The sequence below is a fragment of the Clupea harengus genome, chromosome 2 (genome assembly GCF_900700415.2).
Source record: "Clupea harengus chromosome 2, Ch_v2.0.2, whole genome shotgun sequence".
NCBI lineage: Eukaryota > Metazoa > Chordata > Actinopteri > Clupeiformes > Clupeidae > Clupea > Clupea harengus.
The window spans coordinates 10,328,441-10,348,791 of NC_045153.1; the positions used below are offsets into that span (position 1 = coordinate 10,328,441).

The window sequence follows — 20,351 nt, forward strand, 5'->3', positions numbered from 1 at the left end:
CCTCTTGCCAGCTTTTTTTCTGCTGGAATTTCCTGTCTGAATTGGCCCCCTCCTGCTCAATCTCCCTCTTTACTTAGTCTCTGAGCGGAGCAGAAAAAAGAAAGTGAGAGAGGCTTTTTCTTTTTTCTTTTTTTAAATTGCACCCGCTGCAGCTCTGCCTCTCAGGATATTATTATTGTTCTTGAGTGTTTCCTCTGAGGATGAGTCCTCATGCACTATAAAGGCCCCTAGTCTGGCCCCTCCAAACCTCCTCTCTCTCTCTCTCTCTCTCTCTCTCTCTCTCTGTCTCTCTCTCTGTGTCTGTCTCTCTCTGGCTCTCTCTCTCCCCTCCCTCCTCCTTTCCACCGCAGCAAACTAACTCTCGGCTTTGTCGGGACGTAACAAGTGAGTGTTTTTCTTACCGACTCTCTTACCGACACACCAGATAAAAGCCGACCCTGTCTCTGATCTGGCTCTTATGCGACTCTGATCTGGCTCTTATGCGACTCTGATCTGGCTCAGTTCTGGCTCTGATCTGGCTCAGTTCTGGCCTGGATCCGGGAGATATGCCCCCACATTAGGGTCAGATCCTCCCCTAGCTGCTATACGACGACTTGTTAATGTCTAGCACCTGCCATTGTCTTCATTTGGAGATCAAGCCCTGACTGATGAGCAGAAACACAAAGGGCCGCCGGTCGGCTCTCACTGAGGCACGGGACAGGATGTTTTGCTTGTTTGAAACGTTATGATGTGGGTCTGAAACAATAATATTTTTGGTAACTGGGAGTAAACACCATCTTGACGGGACATGAGCGGACTGGATGTACTCGGGGGGGATGTACCTGAACACAAAATAAATGTGACATGACGTTGGTGGACAGACGTTCCCACAAGGCATTCCACAGCCACGCACACACACACACACACACACACAACCTAGGCTCACACTGAAACCTCATCAGCACCCTCTCCACTTCCTCTTCCTGAAAGAAAAAGAAAAGACAAAAACATGACCGGGGGGCAAACAGTCTGAAATCGCCACAATAAACAAACAAGAGAAGTTTGTAGGGGCCAGCAAGTGCTTGCAAAGAGCAGAGAGTCAGTGCTTTCTGTGAGTATGAAGGTGTGTTTGGCCCTGTATGTGTGTGTGTGTGTGTGTGTGTGTGTGTGTATGTGTGTCTATGTGTATGTTATTGTTTATTGGTATATATCTTTGTCTGTGTGTGTGTGTGTGTGTGTGTGTGTGTGTGTGTGTGTGTGTGTTTGTGTGTGTGTGTGTGTGTATGAGTGTGTAGTGAGGATTTATGGGTGGTGTGGCACTGCAGACCCCTCTGCGAGGGCAGAGCAGCGTCCGAAGGCGGCGCTGGCACCTGGAGAGCCCCCCGAGCGGGCAGAGCGCGGGTCCTCCTGCGGGCCCAGGAACAATGGCGCTGTCGTGGTGATGGAGTGAGCAGCCTCCCACCTTCCCCAGCCACCAGCCCACCCCGCTCCCCTCAGCCGACTCCGCCGGCCTGGCCGCCTCCCCGGGGGGGCTGTGTTAATGTGTGTGTGTGTGTGTGTGTGTGTGTGTTTGTGTTTGTGTGTGTGTGTGTGCGAGAGAGGGAGGTTGGGAGTGTTTGTGGAGTATGTGTGCAGAAGAAAAGTTGGTGTGTGAGAGAGATAGAAAGTGAGAGAAGGAGGGAGTGTGTGTGTGTGTAGAAGAACAGTGTGTTTGGGGCGAAGGAGCGTGTGTGCGTGCGTGTGTGTGTGTTTGTGTTTGTGTGTGTGTTTGTGTGTGTGTGTGTGTGTGTGTGTGTGTGTGTGTTTGTGTGTGTGTGTGTGTGTTTGTGCGAGGCACAGAAAACTAGCCAGAACAGCACTGTACATGAACCAGCGCTGCACAGTATACACTTTCGACCACATAGATTACTGGTGCAGAGTGTGTTTCCCAAAGCATAATATATGTTTTTGGTTCCCGTGTTGACAGTGTTTTTCTCTTGCTGATTTCACCATATTCTCCCAGTTCAATTTCTCAGAGGATATACTGTATGTCTCTAAATGCCAAGCATCCCATATATTTAAAATATGCAGAACTGGCTCCCTGAAGTCAAATTGTTTACACATGCCTCAAGTTCAAGTAGTTCATGAGTACGAGGGTGGGATTCGAGGAGACATAGAACAACATCGCTGTGACACGCTGTCAGCAACTGTAATGCCACTGTGTGCAGACTCACAGCCTTTGGTCAACTCTGAAAACAGATAGGCTAAGGGAAAATCAACAACTCAAAATCCAGTAACGTGCTGCTCGAGAAGAGACAAAAGAGTTTTTGGTAAAACTTTATACCAAAACAGGGAAGCAAAATCTCAAACAGTAACCTGCTCCTCTAGAAGGGACAAGAGAGTTCTCAGTAAAAACTTCAAACTGAAAACGAAACCCGTACTCCTCGCGAAGAAGACAAAAAAGTAGACTAATGTCCTGTATCTCATGTGAACTTTGTCTCAAATGGAGACATAAAGAGGATGGCGTGATGCTGAACTGCGGTCCAGAAGTGCTAAACAGACATAGTGGTCAGTTTTTCCTGGACAAGCCCTGGTCTGCTGAAATCACCTCTTTTCTCAGTCTCTTATATTACCTCCAGGTCATGCTCAGGAGCAGACGGCATGTGTTGTCTGACGTTGGTGGCGACGCTCGGGGGTTCCGTGCGTCCGCTGCGTGTGTTTTCCATTACGTTTGTTGATGTGGAAAACACAAACTGCTCAGCTTGTCCAGGATAAACACAACTGCAAAAGCCAGGGACAGCCGGCTTCCAGCGCGAGCAAAGACGTCTTCGAAAAAAAAAAGAAAAAAAAAAACCAACCTCTGAGGATCCGAGGCCCTGGAGGAGTCGTCTGGAGTGTCGTGTGTTTTGAGGGTTGTAAGCCGAGCCACAAAGACGGATTGACTACAAAAGAGCCAATCATGCTAACAATAGGCTCAATCACGCTTGGGTCTCGAGCGTTATGTTTAGCGTTATGAATACCTCCTCAGACAAACAGGCAACTCTTTGGCTCCGGGCTGGGGATGCTTCCATTACTGAGGTATGCGCTCCCCTCGCCCGCGCCGCGAGAGCCTGTCTGTGTGTCAGGGCGCAAAGTCACTCAGTGTCAAACACAGAAAAGGTGCAAAAACCCCTTGGAGGGGAAAAAGAGAGAGAGAGAGAGAGAGAGAGACAGAGAGAGAGAGAGAGAGCGGGCCCCTGAATCATAAGTGAGGCACGCACTGCTGTGGCCGCTCCCAGTGACATGGCCAGATCCAGAGTGACAGGGCTGGAATGTGGCCTGCCCACAGGGCCTCCTGAGAAATGACCTGTCCCTCTCTCTCTCTCTCTCTCTCTCTCTCTCTCTCTCTCTCTCTCTCTCTGTCTCTTGTTCACTCACTCTCTCCCTCCCTCCGTCCCCCCCCTCCTTCTTGCCCTCTCTCTCCCGTCCTCTATCCTTCTCTCTTTCTTTCCCTCCCTCTCCTTCATCCCTCTCACTCTCTCTCTCTCTCTCTCTCTCGCGCGCGCTCCTTCTCTTCTTCCGTCCCTCTGTCTCCCCCCTCCTCCCGGTGCTGCTTCCCCACCCCAGCGGTCCATTCAGGTAGAGATAATGATCTGCGCCCTTTAGCCCCGCGGATCTCTGCGTTCTGAGCTCAACCTCTGACTCACTGATGCGTGTGACTCCTCAAGAATTTTAATACACCAAGGGGAAGGGGGACAGGACTGGACTGGACGAGACTGGACTAATCCAGGGTTTGCAACACTGGTCCACCACTGAAGTGTTTAAGTGTAGATTACTAGTAGGTATGAGTGAATACAAACTTGCATTATATAAGAGAGAATGTGTCCTACCATCCTACTGAAAACAGGACATTGCCACATTGTTGTTGCCGTGAGAGTCTAGAGCAGAGCTTCATCCTCATTTTTGATACACACTTTTTGGCGCCGCTTCTGCTTTTAGCGCTTTTGAGATAACGGCCCTGCTCCAAACTCTGGCACTTCCATCCTCCAGACGTTCTTTTCATTTTCTCATTTTTCTTCCCTTTTTGCCCTTTGAAATTAATGGGGAAACGCTTTGGAGAACTTCGTAAACCTTTGGGTTTCCAACAGGCACAGTTCAAGAACTTTGATTGTTACTGAGCCGATTCAAGCAAATCAAGCTGTCGATAGCTACAATAGTTTAGGCTTTAAATCGACTTAGAAATAGTCCATGCTATTGAAAAGGGAAATACACATAAAAAATAATAAAATAATAAAATAAATAATACTTGTTTGAAATTAGCCTACACAATACAATATGTATAAACTGTGTTTAATTATAACACCTACACAAAAATGTAATAGTTCCACATAGTTGTTAAGACTGACATAGTTGCATTTATTTACACCAATGTTTGGAACTTTTGAGCTGTTCCATATACTTACCATATACAAAACTTCTTCCATTTAAATCAGCAGGAGTGGCACAACTCTCTCTCTCTATATGGCACTGACATACAGTAGCTCTCTGCTGCGTGCATGTAAATATGTCCTTTGAAATAATTATTATCTATGTTAACTATAGGTTGAGTTCAGAGTGAACTTGTAACTTTGCTGAATGGATGAGTGCTGTGTATGTTGTGACAAACAAGGCTCATGAAAGCATTTTTCATTTTTAGTACGAAGTGGACGTGAGGCAGTCCGCCCTGTGCCTTGTCCAACAGGGGGTAGTAGTGTCAAAGCGTTCTTGCACAGGTGGAAGTGTTCACGTCGCTTGCTTAGAGGAAGAAATATCAAGGTCCCTTCATGCTGCGATGTTATCACACTCTCACAATTGTATGCTTGCGGTAAATGCATCTCTAGTTGAGATGTGTCCTGTTTTTAATGAACAACTTCCTGCTTAGGCAGTGAAATGACACATTTGATTCAAAGCTTGCCAAATAATAGATTTTTGAGCAGTGAATAGTCCACAAGATCATCAATAGGGATACAATTTTCAGTTCATTGATTCATTCAGGCAAAAACCGAATGTCTGTCTGATGCATACTAAGTGGCCCACCTTAAACAGTTTTATGAAAACTGTAGTTTGAACACAGCATATGTATTATTACACTTACTTTTCTGACTACTGCACTTCAAGACTATTTAACTATGTCTCTGGCTAGCTGTGTATCTCATGGAAAGGCACGGTTGTCAAAGAGGGATCAGTGCACAGGGACAGAAGGAAAGAAAGAGAGGGAGAAAGAGAGAGAGGGAGAGAGGGAGAAAGAGAGAGAGAGTAGCACGCTCCCATTTCTGTCGTGTCTGTTTGTGTTAGGGCTGCCCTTCTCCTTGATTCTCTCCATCCTCCCCTCCCCAGTTCAAAGCGCTGCTCACCGCAGGTCTCTGTCTGAGGCCCAGTTGGCTCTCTCTCATGTCTCCTCTCCTCTCCTCTCCTCTCCAGATCACTTTGATTATTTATTTATCCCCCTCTCCTGTGTGATGCTGCCAATGGCTCGCACAAAACGCCCCAGTCGCCTCTGAAATTCATGTTTGCACTATTGTAGCTTTTTACATTTCCTGCACTCCTTTGAAATAGATTTGAAAATCAGACATATATTTCATTTGAAGTCACTCTCTCTTTTTTCCCCTTCTCTCTCTCTCTCTCTCTCTCTCTCTCTCCTCCCTCTCTTTCTCTCTGTCTGTCTGTCTGTTTCTTTCTCCGCTCTCCCAGCTCCACACATCTTCCCGACGTTCCATGCGCCCATCCCGATCGACATCCGCCACCACGAGGGAAGATACCATTACGAGCCGCACCCTCTCCACGGCATGCATGGGTAAGTCTGAGCACCTAGTGTCTCTCTCCCACGTTCCTCCTCCTCCTCCTCTCCCTTTGAACATGTTGCGACTCGCAGGCATGGATGGACCTGCAGTGGCTGACAGTCTCTCTCGACACAAAAGAGAGCAAAGTTGAAGTGGTCCGTCACTGGGGAGTGTTAAGCACTGTCCCTCAAACCCTTCTTTATTTGAGTGCACAAGTCCATACAAAAATCGAACACCCACACAATGCAACGTTCACCCATGTTGCTATTTTCCAGAACCGAATGCTTCCTGTGGCATTTCTAGAATAGAACACGTGAGCATTCTCTTGAACAGAATGCATTGAAGGCCTGTCCACGGTACATTTGAAAATGCATAATTATTTCTCCGTTTCAGCCCTTCTGTCCAAACTCAAACAGCTCTTTCCAAAAACCGAAAACGATACTTTTCAAAAAACGCCAGCTTCGCAATGTAGTGTGGACAGGAAAAAGTGGAGAGTTTCAGAAACTATGACGTATGGTTGCCATGGCGCTGAAGAAAGTTTGTCCTCGAGACACCAACACAAACATGACACGCTAAATGCATTCAGTGATGCTCTGTCTATCAAATTTAGGGATATATCTTCAATTACTTTGACTTAGTGTGGATGCAGTCTTAAGAAAGTACAGCAGCATTTTTTAAGAGTGAATATATCCAGTCTTATTACCAGGTTACAGTACATTACAGTCCAAGTGCAGTGAGATTCCTTTGCCTATGCCTATGCCTCTGTGAGGCATACATGCTGATCATGGGGTCCTTTCCAAACGCAGTGCAACATCCCCGGCCCCAGCCAGCGCAATATCAAAGACAGATGAGACAAAGGATTAGAAGGACAGGCGGAGAGGAGGGGGGTAGGAGCGGGCCTGTTTAGTGTGGGGTTAAATAGAATGTCGAACATTTCCGCTCGTAGAGAGAAGCTCGGCCCTGCTAGTATTTCACAGCGCCAGGACAGCTTTGCGATCCTGGCCCCGGCATGAAACGCAGGGATCGCTGCCAGCAGACATCCTTTTCTCTACACCAGAGAGGCGATCACAGGGAAAGGGATTCTTCTTACCACACAGGGCCGCTCACACACACACACACACACACAAACACACACACACACACACACACACACACACACACACACACCTACTCCAGTGTGTGGGCATGAACGGACAACCGCTTAACAGGAAGGACAGAGACAGGATTGAAAGCAGATAGCTGCTCTTCCTGTGTGTGTGTGTGTGTGTGTGTGTGTGTGTGTGTGTGTGTGTGTGTGGAAGGGGGGTTGTGTTGTGTTTGCTTGTTTAGTAATTACAAGGAAATCCTCCAGTAATTGTCTGCTGTTGACTGGGACTTAGGATATGCCGTATAAAGCAAACAGTGTTTTGTATGGGCCAAGTCAAAATCTTATTAAGGTTTTAGTGACTCGAACGCCCCTCTTTAATGCCAATTTCCACAAGAGTAAAAGCCGGGCCGTGTGAAGAATCTTCGCTGTATTCATTTGTATTGACAAAACTATTTTGATCGTGTTAAAATAATCAACTCTTGATAGTTTATCACTAAAAAACAAACCAATACAGAAAAGGCCTCCCAGCCCAATCAATCGCATTGTGGAGCCTGGGCCAGCCGCTTTTAAAATTCACAGATTTGATCGTGATACATATTATGTGTCTGGCAGCGGTGTAAGCTATTTATCACCAGGCCCCAGAAAAGCAGGGGGAGAGGAGAGAGAAAACAGACTCCTCGCGTGCGCTCTCCTCTCCCCGCTTTGATTAATGTGACTTGATCTTGACAGTGGCCTCCCAATTCATCAAAGCCTTGATCTAGCTGTCTTTGCCGCCGCCTGCGCCAAATTCACCTAATTACATGTAGCGTGGCGCGGGCAAATTAACTGCGGTGTCATTTGTCGGGCCGGGCTTGGGGGCTGCTTTGTTATCCATTGGCAGTGCCATGTCGCGCGGGGTCCGTGGCGTGATTGCCGAACATGACAGCTCGGCGTTCTCCCCCTCCCTCCTCCATCACTGTTTGCATGTAGCGTAATGAACGGCTGGGGCCTTTTGTCACCGTTGTCATCCGAGGGAGGGCTGCGCCGAGACTCATTTTCCTCAAGACAAGATGGATGCTACCTGGGCTCTGGCTCCCTGTCCTATCCCGAATAACTGCGCCACCGTACTGTCCTGGGACTTTTTTTTCAGAGAATTTGCTTTGATGTAGTCATTATTTTAAGCAGCAGAGTAGCACTGGCCGTTAGTATCTGCAGAGGATGACAGGAACAGTTTTTCTCTGCCTCTGTCAAGATGGTGCTATAAACAAACAAACAAACAATAAACAATGACAACTAATAATGGAGATTTAATCAGGGGAAGGAGTAACGCAATAATAGTTAACGTGTTCCACGGACGTTCCGATATTCTGAATAAATTCACCAGAGTACGATGGCTTAGCACACATCTAATGTTTGCTCAGGTTGTCTCGTTGAATGTTTTAGGTTTGAGAATTTGAAATGATCGTCGAGTGAGGCCAAACTTCCCTGATATGGTCTACCAGGCTCATTCTGGGAGTCGTATTCTACTTGGGTTGGCTTTCGGTGTGGTCTCCCCGGTAGAGTAATAAATAAGTCTGTGATTCCTCGTCATTTCCAAGGCTCACAGCGTGAGACCACCAGATCACCTCCTAAAACCAAGGCCTCTGCCTCTGACTCACTCCCCTGACTCTACCCCTCTAGTCTGGTCCTTGCAGAACTTTCCATTGACTCATCTCCAGAAATGGCTTCTTCAAGAACAAGCGCAGGGTTTAAGAGACATGGACCACAAGAACCTTAAAGGCCATGTGAGGTAACCGGGGGAGACGGTTTCCAGCCTTGTCTCACTGTCTCTGGTCAAATTGAGTGAGTTAAGAGCCACTGCAGACACACCACACTATCCCAGTTTAGTATTACAGTATTAGGGAGTGATGGGCTGTATATTGGTATATATATCTTTACATTTAACTAGGAGGGACTTCAGTCCAAATCAAGTTTAAGTGCATGTAACTCATAGTTTTATATAGTGTTCAGTAGTGCAAGGTCTAAATAAATTGCAGGTTGCATTCTTTGGCAGTGGTCCTGCTTAACCGAAAAACAAAAGATGTTTATCGTCAAGAAAATTCAGGGTTTCGTAACAGCGTGCTTGCCCTTGCCTGGAACTTTTGTCTGTCTGGGTTTCATAAAAGAAAATAGAAATGGCAAATACATTTTCACTTATTTATTTATTTTTCTCTGATTTACTCCCGAACATTGTCCTCTAACTGTAAGTTACTGGGACTCTTAACATATGCAGACTGTACATACACTTGTATATGCACTTTACTCGTCTATAAGTGTTTCGGTCCAAATGTGGTGGTATTGAAACAGCATCTGTGCCTGCACTGCACACAGATCTTCTCAGGACACGAGAGTGAGAATACTAAAAAGTCGTTCAGGACGTGCCACTTCCACACTGGGCCCGGGGTAGCATTTGCCTGCCAACATGCTAACGGCGTAATTAGCGTCCAAAATCCTGTTTTTCCGTTCCCAGAAACCTCAACGACAACAGAACGAACGAGAAAAACAGATTCTTCCTCGTAGTTGCACTGGTATTTTTCTTTCGGGGGGGGGAAGTCGTTTGGAACTGCCGCACAAGGCTGAAATTATTCCAGAGCTTTGAGCACCACACCGCCTCTCTGTGCTAACAGATGCGGTCCACTTCGCAAAGCAGTCTATCCATCATGGGGCATTTTTTCTCCTACAAACTAACTTGAACTGCATTGTGGGGATTTAGTTTTCGTCCCTGTTTTTTGGAGATTTAAGAGTGTTAACAACTTTTTATTTTCAGTAAACATGTAGGTCTCATAATTCGGGTGTTAATGTTTTGTTTGTTTTAAATTTCACAGACGATGATGCATGGTATTGAGAGAATACGGCGAATAGTGTATGGATGGTGACAAGCTCAGACAATTTGTTTTCTAGGTTACTATCTTTTTGGTTGTGTTGCAGTATTCCTTAGAACAGCCTTCCTAGAGTTTCTTAATTGTGCGCCTCAACTTCAGGGCTGATCTCAAAAAACTACCGTGGGAAGCTCATTTCCGTCTCCATGGAGACAGGAGTCATTTATCTCAATCCGAGCATCTGACCAGGAGCACAGACGAGCGTGTCACATCATAATTCATCCCGCAAGCCAGTGGGGAACAGGCCAGGCCAGGCAACTACAAACGTGTTCTGGCGGGGGATGGCAGCAATCCATTTTAAAACTGGATACACAGAGACTGATTTGGGAGAGGAGGTTGAACAAAACAAACAAGAGCAAAAAAATGCAATTCTACACTGTCACCTTCCGCAGTTCCTGTCTGAAAGGCCACTTGGGTTCCTGGTTCCTGGCCACAGATAGGATGAAACCCCTCTAGTGTAGGTGAACTGTGTTCTTAGAGGCTTTCCTATGCAGGATTTGTGGCCATAAAGGTTAGACAGAAGGCCTCCCTGAGGACTAAGACAACTACAGCACTGTAGAAATCAACAGCACACTGTCACAACAGATGACATAATAGAAACCCAGAGAAATTTTGAGTCACCGCTATAAGCCGCTAAGTACACGTCTGCCAGACGACAATTACAAATATTAAATGCTCCGAGCAATAAGGCCCGAGTAGCAGACTCCTTCCTGTTCCCCCCTTCTGATAATACACTCATAAAATCAAGGCTGTTATTTGTGTCCTGTAACATCTCAACCAAAGCCACCCATGCAGCCATGATGGAATTCTGTGCAAATGACAGGTGCTGATTAGGAGTCGAGTCTCCAGTCCGCTCTCCTGACATGCTCCGTCCGTGACTAAAGCCTCTCAGGGAGGGAGGAAAAAAGAAATGTTCAAGTAACGTCTTGTCAAAGAGAAGGTGGAACGACAAGCTCTCAATAATGGTAGTTGTCAGAGGGGGGCCTCCCAATTCTTCCTATCTGACAGGTGAGGTTGTAAATTACACCTTATTATTGGAGGCTCAAGCGCATTCTCAGTAATTATTTTGATTTGTGTAGTATGTGCGAACATGTCTGTTGTCATTTTCTGCGGTCACAGACTAAATACTGGAAAACAAGAGGCCAGACAAACCTATGTATCACGGCTGGGTTTGCGCTTTAGGCTTCAGCGACCGTGAATGGGCTGCCACAAAAAACAAATGGAGATGCCTGTTCAGTGTGTATATATATTTATATTAATTAATCAATTTATTCAGTTGACATCAGTGGACACCAAGCAAAACATATAGTCATAGTATACAATATCATCATGCCATCAGGCAAAATTATGGACATTTATTTAAAATGAAATAATGCGATAAAAATGCGTAAATTGTTTTATAGGTCTTCTATTTAACACTACAGGGCATTGTCCATATGAGTTAAGCTATAAGCACTGCATTCAGAAGGCACTCGACTCACTCCACAAATGCTTCTTTTGTAGCGTTCTAGAATCCTATTATCCACTCAGGTTCTTCACAGTCACATTACCACAGAGCCCACCGCTGACCCCAGCGAACCCTCTCTGTGGAGGCTAGCCAGGAAGACCGCGGCCGAATATTAAAGAGCACTACCCAGGGCGAAGAGGGAAAAGCCCCAAAATGCCAACACGATCGGCAATAACTCACGCAGGCAGATAAGGCCGTTCCAGCTCCGATTCGCTAAAACCTCAAGCGTCGGGAGGGTGAAGCTCTCCCCCCAGCCTCCACCAGCTCCGAAGAGAAGGGGGCATGTTTTGTGTATGGGGTGCCTGTTTTCTCTCAACTCGGCCTGAACAGAGCCCCTCTTCATGCTCCCATCCTTGAGCAGGGCGCCGATGGCAGAAAGTTGGCCTGAGGACAAGCCTGGTAGTCTGCAGGCGTTTACTGGAAACCAAGCAAGGCGCTGGGTTTAACGTGCAGGCCTTCCACACAGAGCCTGTATAAATGAGGTTCTTGAGGAGAGGAGAGACCTTGCCAAGTCCACACACACACACACACACACACACACACACACACACACACTGAGACACTCACACACACACACACACACACACACTGAGACACCACACACATACACACCACACACACACACTACACACACACATGCACATGCACACTCTCACACACACAACCTCCCTCGAATCTGAGCAGCACCTTTCAGATGAAGCCCTCATAAGACCTGGCGAAAAACTCAATCACAGTTAGAAAACCGGATTGCTTGAGTTTTTAACGATCTTCTCTGCCTCTCTGGATGGCTTTCAGGAAGGCCGGCCTTTTCAGGACACCGTCATTTGAATGAACCACAGCATGATGATTTTACTTCATTTCATTTGTTTGCCAAAAAGACCTCGCCAAAGGAGCACTCTATGAAACATCGACGGCCGTTGTGCAAGTGGCGTTTTATCAGAGGTCTAGAATATGCCATGAGAATAAGCGTGCAACAGCTGTGTGAGGTCACTTAAACTGACAGTGATTAAGTAGGGTCTTTCTGGGCCACTCCTTGTCTTTAAATACTCTCATTTGCTTTAAAGAACAACACAAAAAAACGAATGTTCTACTTTTTTGCCACAGCACGTACAGTACAATAACTCATCGTATTTTGGCTGCATCTCCTTCACACAGCTGGTCCATGTGTGTGTGTGTGTGTGTGTGTGTGTGTGTGTGTGTGTGTGTGTGTGTGTGTGTGAGTAACAAATAGTTACAAATAGAGTGAGATGACGAATACTATGCTGCTTTTGTTTTGACACTGTGTGACGTGTGCTTCTCAAAACAGATTGTAGCCTTCATATGCCAGTAGTAGTCCTTTATTGTTACAGTACAAGCACACAAGTACACAAGTACCAGCAACACAGCCTGTCACTAGTAAACTAGCGACTAGTGTAGGATAGAAGCTTGGAAAGGCTCTGAGTGCTTTTCTAGTGTGAGTGGTCAGTCTTTTATTACCTTATAATTAGCTATGATAAGAGATGGAGACTTGCAATCAGGAGATTTCAGTTTTTCTGTACACGACGCGCCAGCTGCAGACGCTAGCGCCCATGGGTTTTAGCCTCCTTGCTAGCATGCCTGCCTCCTATGCCTGAGCTTGCGAGTTCAATTCCAGTGCAGGACCGTGCTTGTTCACACAAGGCAGGTTACATTGGTGCTGTGACCCCGAATGGGAGTGGGGTTTAGGGAGGGAGAATGTAGAGGTAGCCAGCGGGTCCAGTGCTGTGCAGTGAGTAATCCTCACTCCCCAACGCCTTAAGAGACATGCTGGCGACAGACGCTAGCACCCAGGGTTTTTAGCCTACTTGCTAGCACTCCCGTCTCCTCCCATGCTTCTCACAAGTTTGAGTTTTCTTTGGACTCTTGCTTTGCAAGTAAACAGTCCTATCTGAAGGGTTGTAAGACTGTTGCATTGTAACACTGATGGAAATGTGTGTGTGTGTGTGTGTGTGTGTGTGTGTGTGTGTGTGTGTGTGTGACTCATATCGATATAGTGTGTAATGCCCTTTGTCTAAACTTGCTCACTGCCCCAGGCCTTAAGAAGAAGAAGAAGAAGAAATGATAATATTTCAAAACAGTCGAAGAACACAGACTGACAATAGTTTGAGAGACCCAGGTGAAGAAAGAGGGAGAGACAGGGAGCAAATGGTTTCAAAAATGCATTTGATTCCTCTGACAACTGAAAACCCTTCACTGCGCGGCCTCCCAGGTAGACTCCCAGAGTGTGTGCGCTGTTAGCGTAGCAGATGTGACGTGCGGAGAGCCGTCCGATACTAAAATCCCCTCGGTGTCAGCGTGGATTTACAAGCTCTGCGTGGCTCCACATCAAAGGGCTGCAGTGCACTTCAAAAAAACAAGGATGACTCTGCCTCTTCAGGGGCCACATTACCTCAGGGGCCAAGAGAACCATGGAGTCTCAGGGACTGTCTAGTAAACATTCACCGTGGTCGAAGCGGACCAAACTTAGAACTGCGAGATGGGTCTTCTCTCTGGATTTCACGGTTGCCCTGTGTTGTTTGGCCTCATAAATAGCCCCGAAGATTCAAACAAATGTCATCCAAGGATGGTGTTTTGCAGGGATGAGCTAAACGCTCTCGTGCAAGTAGCCTGACATTAAGAGGGTTTACGAGTTGGTAGTCATGGTTGGTAAACATAACACACTGAATGAAACACCCTGAACTGGGTTTCATGTTTCATTTTCATTTTCACCGATTTTGCGAAAACCCATTTATTGTTTCATAGCATTTTTTTTTACAAACTTTACGGTTAACTTCCATCCTCAATTCTGCAGTGTTTTTGTGCAAAGGTAGCTCCAGAGCCCATCTAGGTTTTTGTTTAGAAACCAAGACAACTCTCTGTTGCAGACTTTTGTTTAGCACGGATATAAACTGTGTAATCGAATGAATAAATATACTGATTATAAAATACACTGAAGTGGGTTTCATGTTTGTGTCCTTCTCCTCTTCCTCTTCTTTTGGGAGGAGTTTGCTCTCTCTCTTGTTCTTCCTTCTCCTCCTCTTCTTTTGGGAGGAGTTTGCTCTCTCTCTCTTGTTCTTCCTTCTCCTCCTCTTCTTCTTTTGGGAGGAGTTTGCTCTCTCTCTTCTTCTTCCTTCTCCTCTTCTTCTTTTGGGAGGAGTTTGCTCTCTCTCTCTTGTTCTTCCTTCTCCTCCTCTTCTTCTTTTGGGAGGAGTTTGCTCTCTCTCTCTTGTTCTTCCTTCTCCTCCTCTTCTTCTTTTGGGAGGAGTTTGCTATCTTTCCTTCCCCCTGTCTCTTTCTCTCATTCCAGATACTTCTGTCAGTAACTATTTGATATAGTACACTGTTGACACTATACTCACTTGTGTAGTGCGTGAATTTCGACAGGGTACAGTTGTCTCAAATCCAACACGGCAAGTTGCGCACTTACCGGAAATGGCCGCATTTTACCCTCTCCTCCCCTCCCTTTCCTTCCCATGCTATTTCTCACTAGTGTCCATCAGCTTTGCTCCTGTTGCTCTCTGTCTATGTCCTCTCTGTCTGTCCTCTCTGTCTATGTCCTCTCTGTCTGTCCTCTCTGTCTGTCCTCTCTGTCTATGTCCTCTCTGTCTATGTCTCCTCTGTCTGTCCTCTCTGTCTATGTCCTCTCTGTCTGTGTCTCCTCTGTCTGTCCTCTCTGTCTATGTCTTCTCTGTCTGTCTTCTCTGTCTATGTCTCCTCTGTCTATGTCCTCTATGTCCTCTCTGTCTGTGTCTCCTCTGTCTGTCCTCTCTGTCTATGTCTTCTCTGTCTGTGTCCTCTCTGTCTATGTCTCCTCTGTCTATGTCCTCTATGTCCTCTCTGTCTATGTCTCCTCTGTCTATGTCCTCTCTGTCTGTGTCCTCTCTGTCTGTCTTCTCTGTCTATGTGTTCTATGTCTATGTGTTCTATGTCTCATCTGTCTGTCCTCTCTGTCTATGTCTCCTCTGTCTATGTGTTCTATGTCTCCTCTGTCTGTCCTCTCTGTCTATGTCCTCTCTGTCTATGTGTTCTATGTCTCCTCTGTCTGTCTTCTCTGTCTGTGTGTTCTATGTCTCCTCTGTCTATGTCCTCTCTGTCTATGTCTCCTCTGTCTATGTGTTCTATGTCTCCTCTGTCTGTCCTCTCTGTCTATGTCTCCTCTGTCTGTCTCCTCTGTCTATGTGTTCTATGTCTCCTCTGTCTGTCTTCTCTGTCTATGTCTTCTCTGTCTGTCTTCTCTGTCTATGTGTTCTATGTCTCATCTGTCTATGTCCTCTCTCTCTATGTCTCCTCTGTCTGTCCTCTCTGTCTGTCCTCTCTGTCTATGTCCTCTCTGTCTGTCTCCTCTGTCTGTCCTCTCTGTCTATGTCTCCTCTGTCTATGTGTTCTATGTCTGTGTCTCCTCTGTCTGTGCTGCAAGTGTCCCTGTCTGTCAGTGTCTGTCACTCTGTCTGATCTCAAAATTGGCGAATTAATTGTGATATTTGTTATGAAGGCTGAATACGGTCTTAATTAAAATGTCTAAAACGTGTCCATCTCCCCCCCCCCCCCCCCCTCTCTATCTCTCTCTATCTCTCTCTCCCTCTGCAGGCCTCCAGGTTTAACCGGCAGTCCTGTCATGTCGGACGTGTCTCTCATCCGCCTCTCCCCTCACGCGGCGGCCACGGGGGAGTCTCCCTTCAGCCCCCCGCACCCCTACGTCAGCCCCCACGTGGAGCACTACCTGCGCTCCGTCCACTCCAGCCCCACCCTCTCTATGATCTCCGCCGCCAGGGGCCTCAGCCCCGCAGACGGTGAGGCACTGGGAAAATATATCAAACAGTATACACACACACTCACACACACACACACACACAGCATACACACAAACACAGCATATACACACACACTCACACACACACACACACACACACACACACACACACACACACACACACACAGCATACACACACACACACACACACACACTCACACACACACACACACACACACACACACACACACACGCATACACACAGCATACACACAAACACACACACACAGCACACACACACACGCATACACACAGCATACACACAAACACACACACACAGCACACAAACATATAAAGCACACCACACACACTCACACAGCATACACACAAACACACACACACACTCACACGGCGCACATGCACACACACACACACACACACACAGCACAGCACAGTGCGCACACACACACACACACACACACAAACACACTAACACAGCGCACACACACACACGCACACACAAAGCACAGCATATGCACCGCACAGCACACACACATACATGTACACATATAGTGTCCACACACACATACACACACACACACACACACACACATGCAAGCACTTGCCAAATTAGTCAGACAGGATTTGGCTGTCTGAAGTTATAAATTAGTTTTTAAAAGAAAAGCTTATCCTTTTCATCAGCGTCTCATTGTCCGGCAGATGACCTGCCTCGCAGTGGTATGTATACAACGTCTAAAGAAGGACCACCACTCTGTACAAAACTCCACATAAAACTAACAGAGTCGACAATTCTCCCCATCTCCCTAATGTCACCAGAGTCAACTATGAGTGTTAATGGATTTATAGTTATACACAAACGTTACATTTGCGAGGTGAGCTGCGAGGAGAGGCCAGGGGTGCAGTGAAGCAAGGCCGGGCTAACAGCTCTTTGTCTTATAAACACGGCCAAACTACAAAAGCCTCAGGCGGCAAGGGCAACAGGATAGGTTTACACAGAGACCCCCCCGGTTCCACCGCCGCCACCACCACAGTGCATTAAACGACCTAACGCACTTCCACCAAATGTGCTTGCGAAACTTAAAACTCCTCTGTTTGTTTTTGTTTTTTTTATCATCTGCGGTTTTCTTGAAATCTTTCTTTTCTTAACGTTATTACGTTGTGGGCGCATAGTGTAAAGTACGGCAGAGTGGATTTGAAAAGAAAGAAAGAAAAAAAAAAACACATGTGAGAACGTTCCCCCCTTGAGTTTGGAAGTCCCACGTTGACAACACTGTCCTCACAACCCCGATTTACAATAACAGGTTGGGACGAGCAGCCCTGGCCGCAGATAAATCACTCGGCACAGTCTGTTGGCAGTAATGGGTTTGTGCTTTTACAGTTAAGTAAGCAATGCGGAAGAGATGGTGTCAGTGATTAAACGGCAAGCGAGCGTGGCGGCATGCAAGGTAATTAAGGTGAGGTGAGGAACACATGAGGGCTTACATGTGCCTCCTGACATGGGAGCCTGGAAAAGTCTGCCCCCCCCCCCCCCCCCCCCCGCGTGGTTGGGGGGGTCAGTGCTGGGGGGGTGCAATTACTCCCACCTCAGAATCAAGCATGTTTACGAAAAACAAACACACACTTTTACGGGCTGTAATGGGCATGTCGATCTTCATGGGAAACTGTATTTACCGTTTACGTCTGTCAAACCTTTTTTACTACTCGAATGCAAAAGCTACTTGAAGATGAAGTTAAACGAAGTGATGCTTAAAATCAGCATAGGCGCAGAGGTGATGGGAACCCGAGGCTGCCATGAAAGGGGACACAGATCTGGTGTGGATCTGCGGGTCATAATCTGTAGATGCCAGGTTCACAGAGTATACACACTGATAAACACACACACACACACACACACACACTGATACACACACACTGATACACACAGACACAGAGAGAGAGAGAGGGAGGGAGGGAGAGAGAGATGTATATTCATAATGTGATGCTACTTGAGTGACCTGCAGGTGTGCGAGGTAGGTTGTGTGTGTGTGTGAGGCAGGTTGTGTGTGTGTGTGTGTGTGTGTGTGTGAAGGAATGGGGTGGGGGTGGTGGTGGTGAGGTTCTCGCCCTCTTGCCTCTGTATCCGACTGACACGCCAAAGTCCTACAGAGGGGAAGAGGAGCGGTTACCCAGGCCAGCGAGCGTGGAGAAAATAAACAACACCACGGTTACGCCAGCGCCAACATGCGCCTGTCTGCTCTCTGCTTTCTCCCTCTGTCGCTCTTTCTTTCTTCTTTTTTTTTTATTTTACAACACAGTTGTTGTTCCTCATGGATCTGCTATGGCACTAGACCAGAATAACAGTTTACCCCCCCCCCCCCCCCCCCAACCCACAACCACACACACACACACACACACACACACAGCCTGTAACTTTCACACATTAAGCACACATTAAACACAAAGGACACAGTTCCCTTTCCCCAGCTCATGGAGGAGGAAGCGTAGGGGACATGGGACGGCTTCTCCATGCTGGGAGGGAGGAAAGGAAAACACATTCATCTGCAGCTATCATTGCTCTTGACGTGTTTAATTGCGGTGGGCTTGCCGCAGGTGTTAACACACGTGAAAGTCAACATCGCCTTGGAGCTCAAGGGGTCTTTTCAACTACATCTAGTGTATGTGTGTGTGTGTGTGTGTGTGTGTGTGTGTGTGTGTGTGTGTGTGTGTGTGTCTGTGTGTGTGTGTGTGTGTGTCTGTGTCTGTGTCTGTGTGTGTGTGTGTGTGTGTGTGTGTGTGTGTGTGTGTGTGTGTGTGTGTGTGTGTGGGTGTATTGTCTCAACTTACAACCCTGTGTGTGCATATGTTTGGGTGCTGTCATGGTCAATGCCCAAAGGAACACTAAATTAGCATGCCGGCAGATACACTTCTAGTATACCCCCCCCCCACACACACACACACACACACATCTCTCCTTCTTCCTTCATTCCTCAATCTCCCCCTCTACTTCATCGCTTCTCCTTCTTCCTCTCTCTGCCACATCCTCTCGCTCCCTCACTCCCTTCCTCTCTCTCTCCCTCTCTCTCTCCCTCCCGTCTCTCTCTCTCCTCTCTCTCTCTCTCCCTCACTCCCTCCCTCCCTCCCTCCCACACTCTTCCCCATTACTCTCATCATCATCATCATCGGGGCCAGAGTGATTCACCCGACTGAACCGTGACAGAACCCGTCCCAAACACGTCCCTCCCTTTGTGAGTCAGCTCTTAAAGCCTGTGAGGTCTCGTCCTGCGGTCAGAACCGCCAGGCCATCAGAGAGAGGCCACGTTTAGGCCCCTCTCTGACTCACATCCCTTGGCTCCTGCTGTGACCCCATAAGCACCTCTTAGACCTCCTAGTTTATGTTACAGGTGTGCCGTTATTGCTCATAACGTTATCGTTAACCGGCACATGGGTGAGAGAGATACAATGTGGGAATGTGAAGGTTGTGTGTCGGTGTGTGGTCACCGCTGAGCGCTAAGAGGCCTTAACCTCCATGCCACAGTTTGATGAGGTTGTCCAGCAGCAGTGGTTGTAATATGTGAAAATTTGTGAAAACACTAAAGGGATGTAAGCATCACTTTCTAATCCAAATGTTGCTGTTTTTTGCGTGTGTGTGTGTGTATGTTTGTGCTTATGAAAATCATAGAAGCAGTTTTTTTATAAGCTGACCAAATGCCTCTGGTAAGAAGGTGTCAGACATCTCACATTTAGTTTGTGGGATCGCTAAGACCTTGGGAGATTGGTGGGGGGGGGGGCTCATGTTGACCCTTGACCCTTAAGTGTTTCCTACAGCTGAGTGTGATCAGAGTTATCAGTGAGATTGTCTTCACATCATGCTGAAAAATACCCAAGCGTATAAAGCCATGTTTTGATTTTTGGGTTGCACTATCTAATTCATGAACTACAGTCAACTAATCTTGACTCAACTTAACTAATAAAAACTAATAAAAATGAATAAATCCTTAATGTCATACTGACTGTCACTTTGACCTTTGTTGACCCCCAGTAGCAGCGGCAGTCACCCATGAGCACCTAAAGGAGAGGGGTCTGTTCGGGCTGCCCCCCCCGCCCCCCGGGGCCAGCGCTGCGGAGTACTACCACCTGATGGCCGCCAGCCACCGCAGCCCCTACGGGGAGCTGCTCATGCAGACCGGGGCAGCCGCCGCCGCAGCCGCAGCAGCCGCAGCCGCCGCACATCTGCCAGACTATATGAGCCCTGTTGACAGTGAGTACGAACGCACACACGCGCACACACACACACGCACACGCAAACGCAAACGCATACACTCACACACACACACACACACACACACACACACACACA

At 47.2% G+C, this 20,351-nt stretch overlaps 1 protein-coding gene across 2 annotated transcripts in view; it reads left to right on the forward strand.

Moving 5' to 3' along the window:
• gli2a (GLI family zinc finger 2a) overlaps positions 1-20,351 on the forward strand; it is a 101,501-nt gene that overhangs the window by 53,203 nt on the left and 27,947 nt on the right. The window contains exons 3-5 of one of the 2 annotated variants that reach the window (XM_031582297.2): positions 5,668-5,770; positions 15,832-16,034; positions 20,034-20,252. In XM_031582297.2, coding sequence (XP_031438157.1) covers positions 5,668-5,770; positions 15,832-16,034; positions 20,034-20,252 — 525 coding nt within the window. The remainder of the gene's footprint in view (positions 1-5,667; positions 5,771-15,831; positions 16,035-20,033; positions 20,253-20,351) is intronic. The other variant, XM_031582302.2, reaches the window with a different exon arrangement.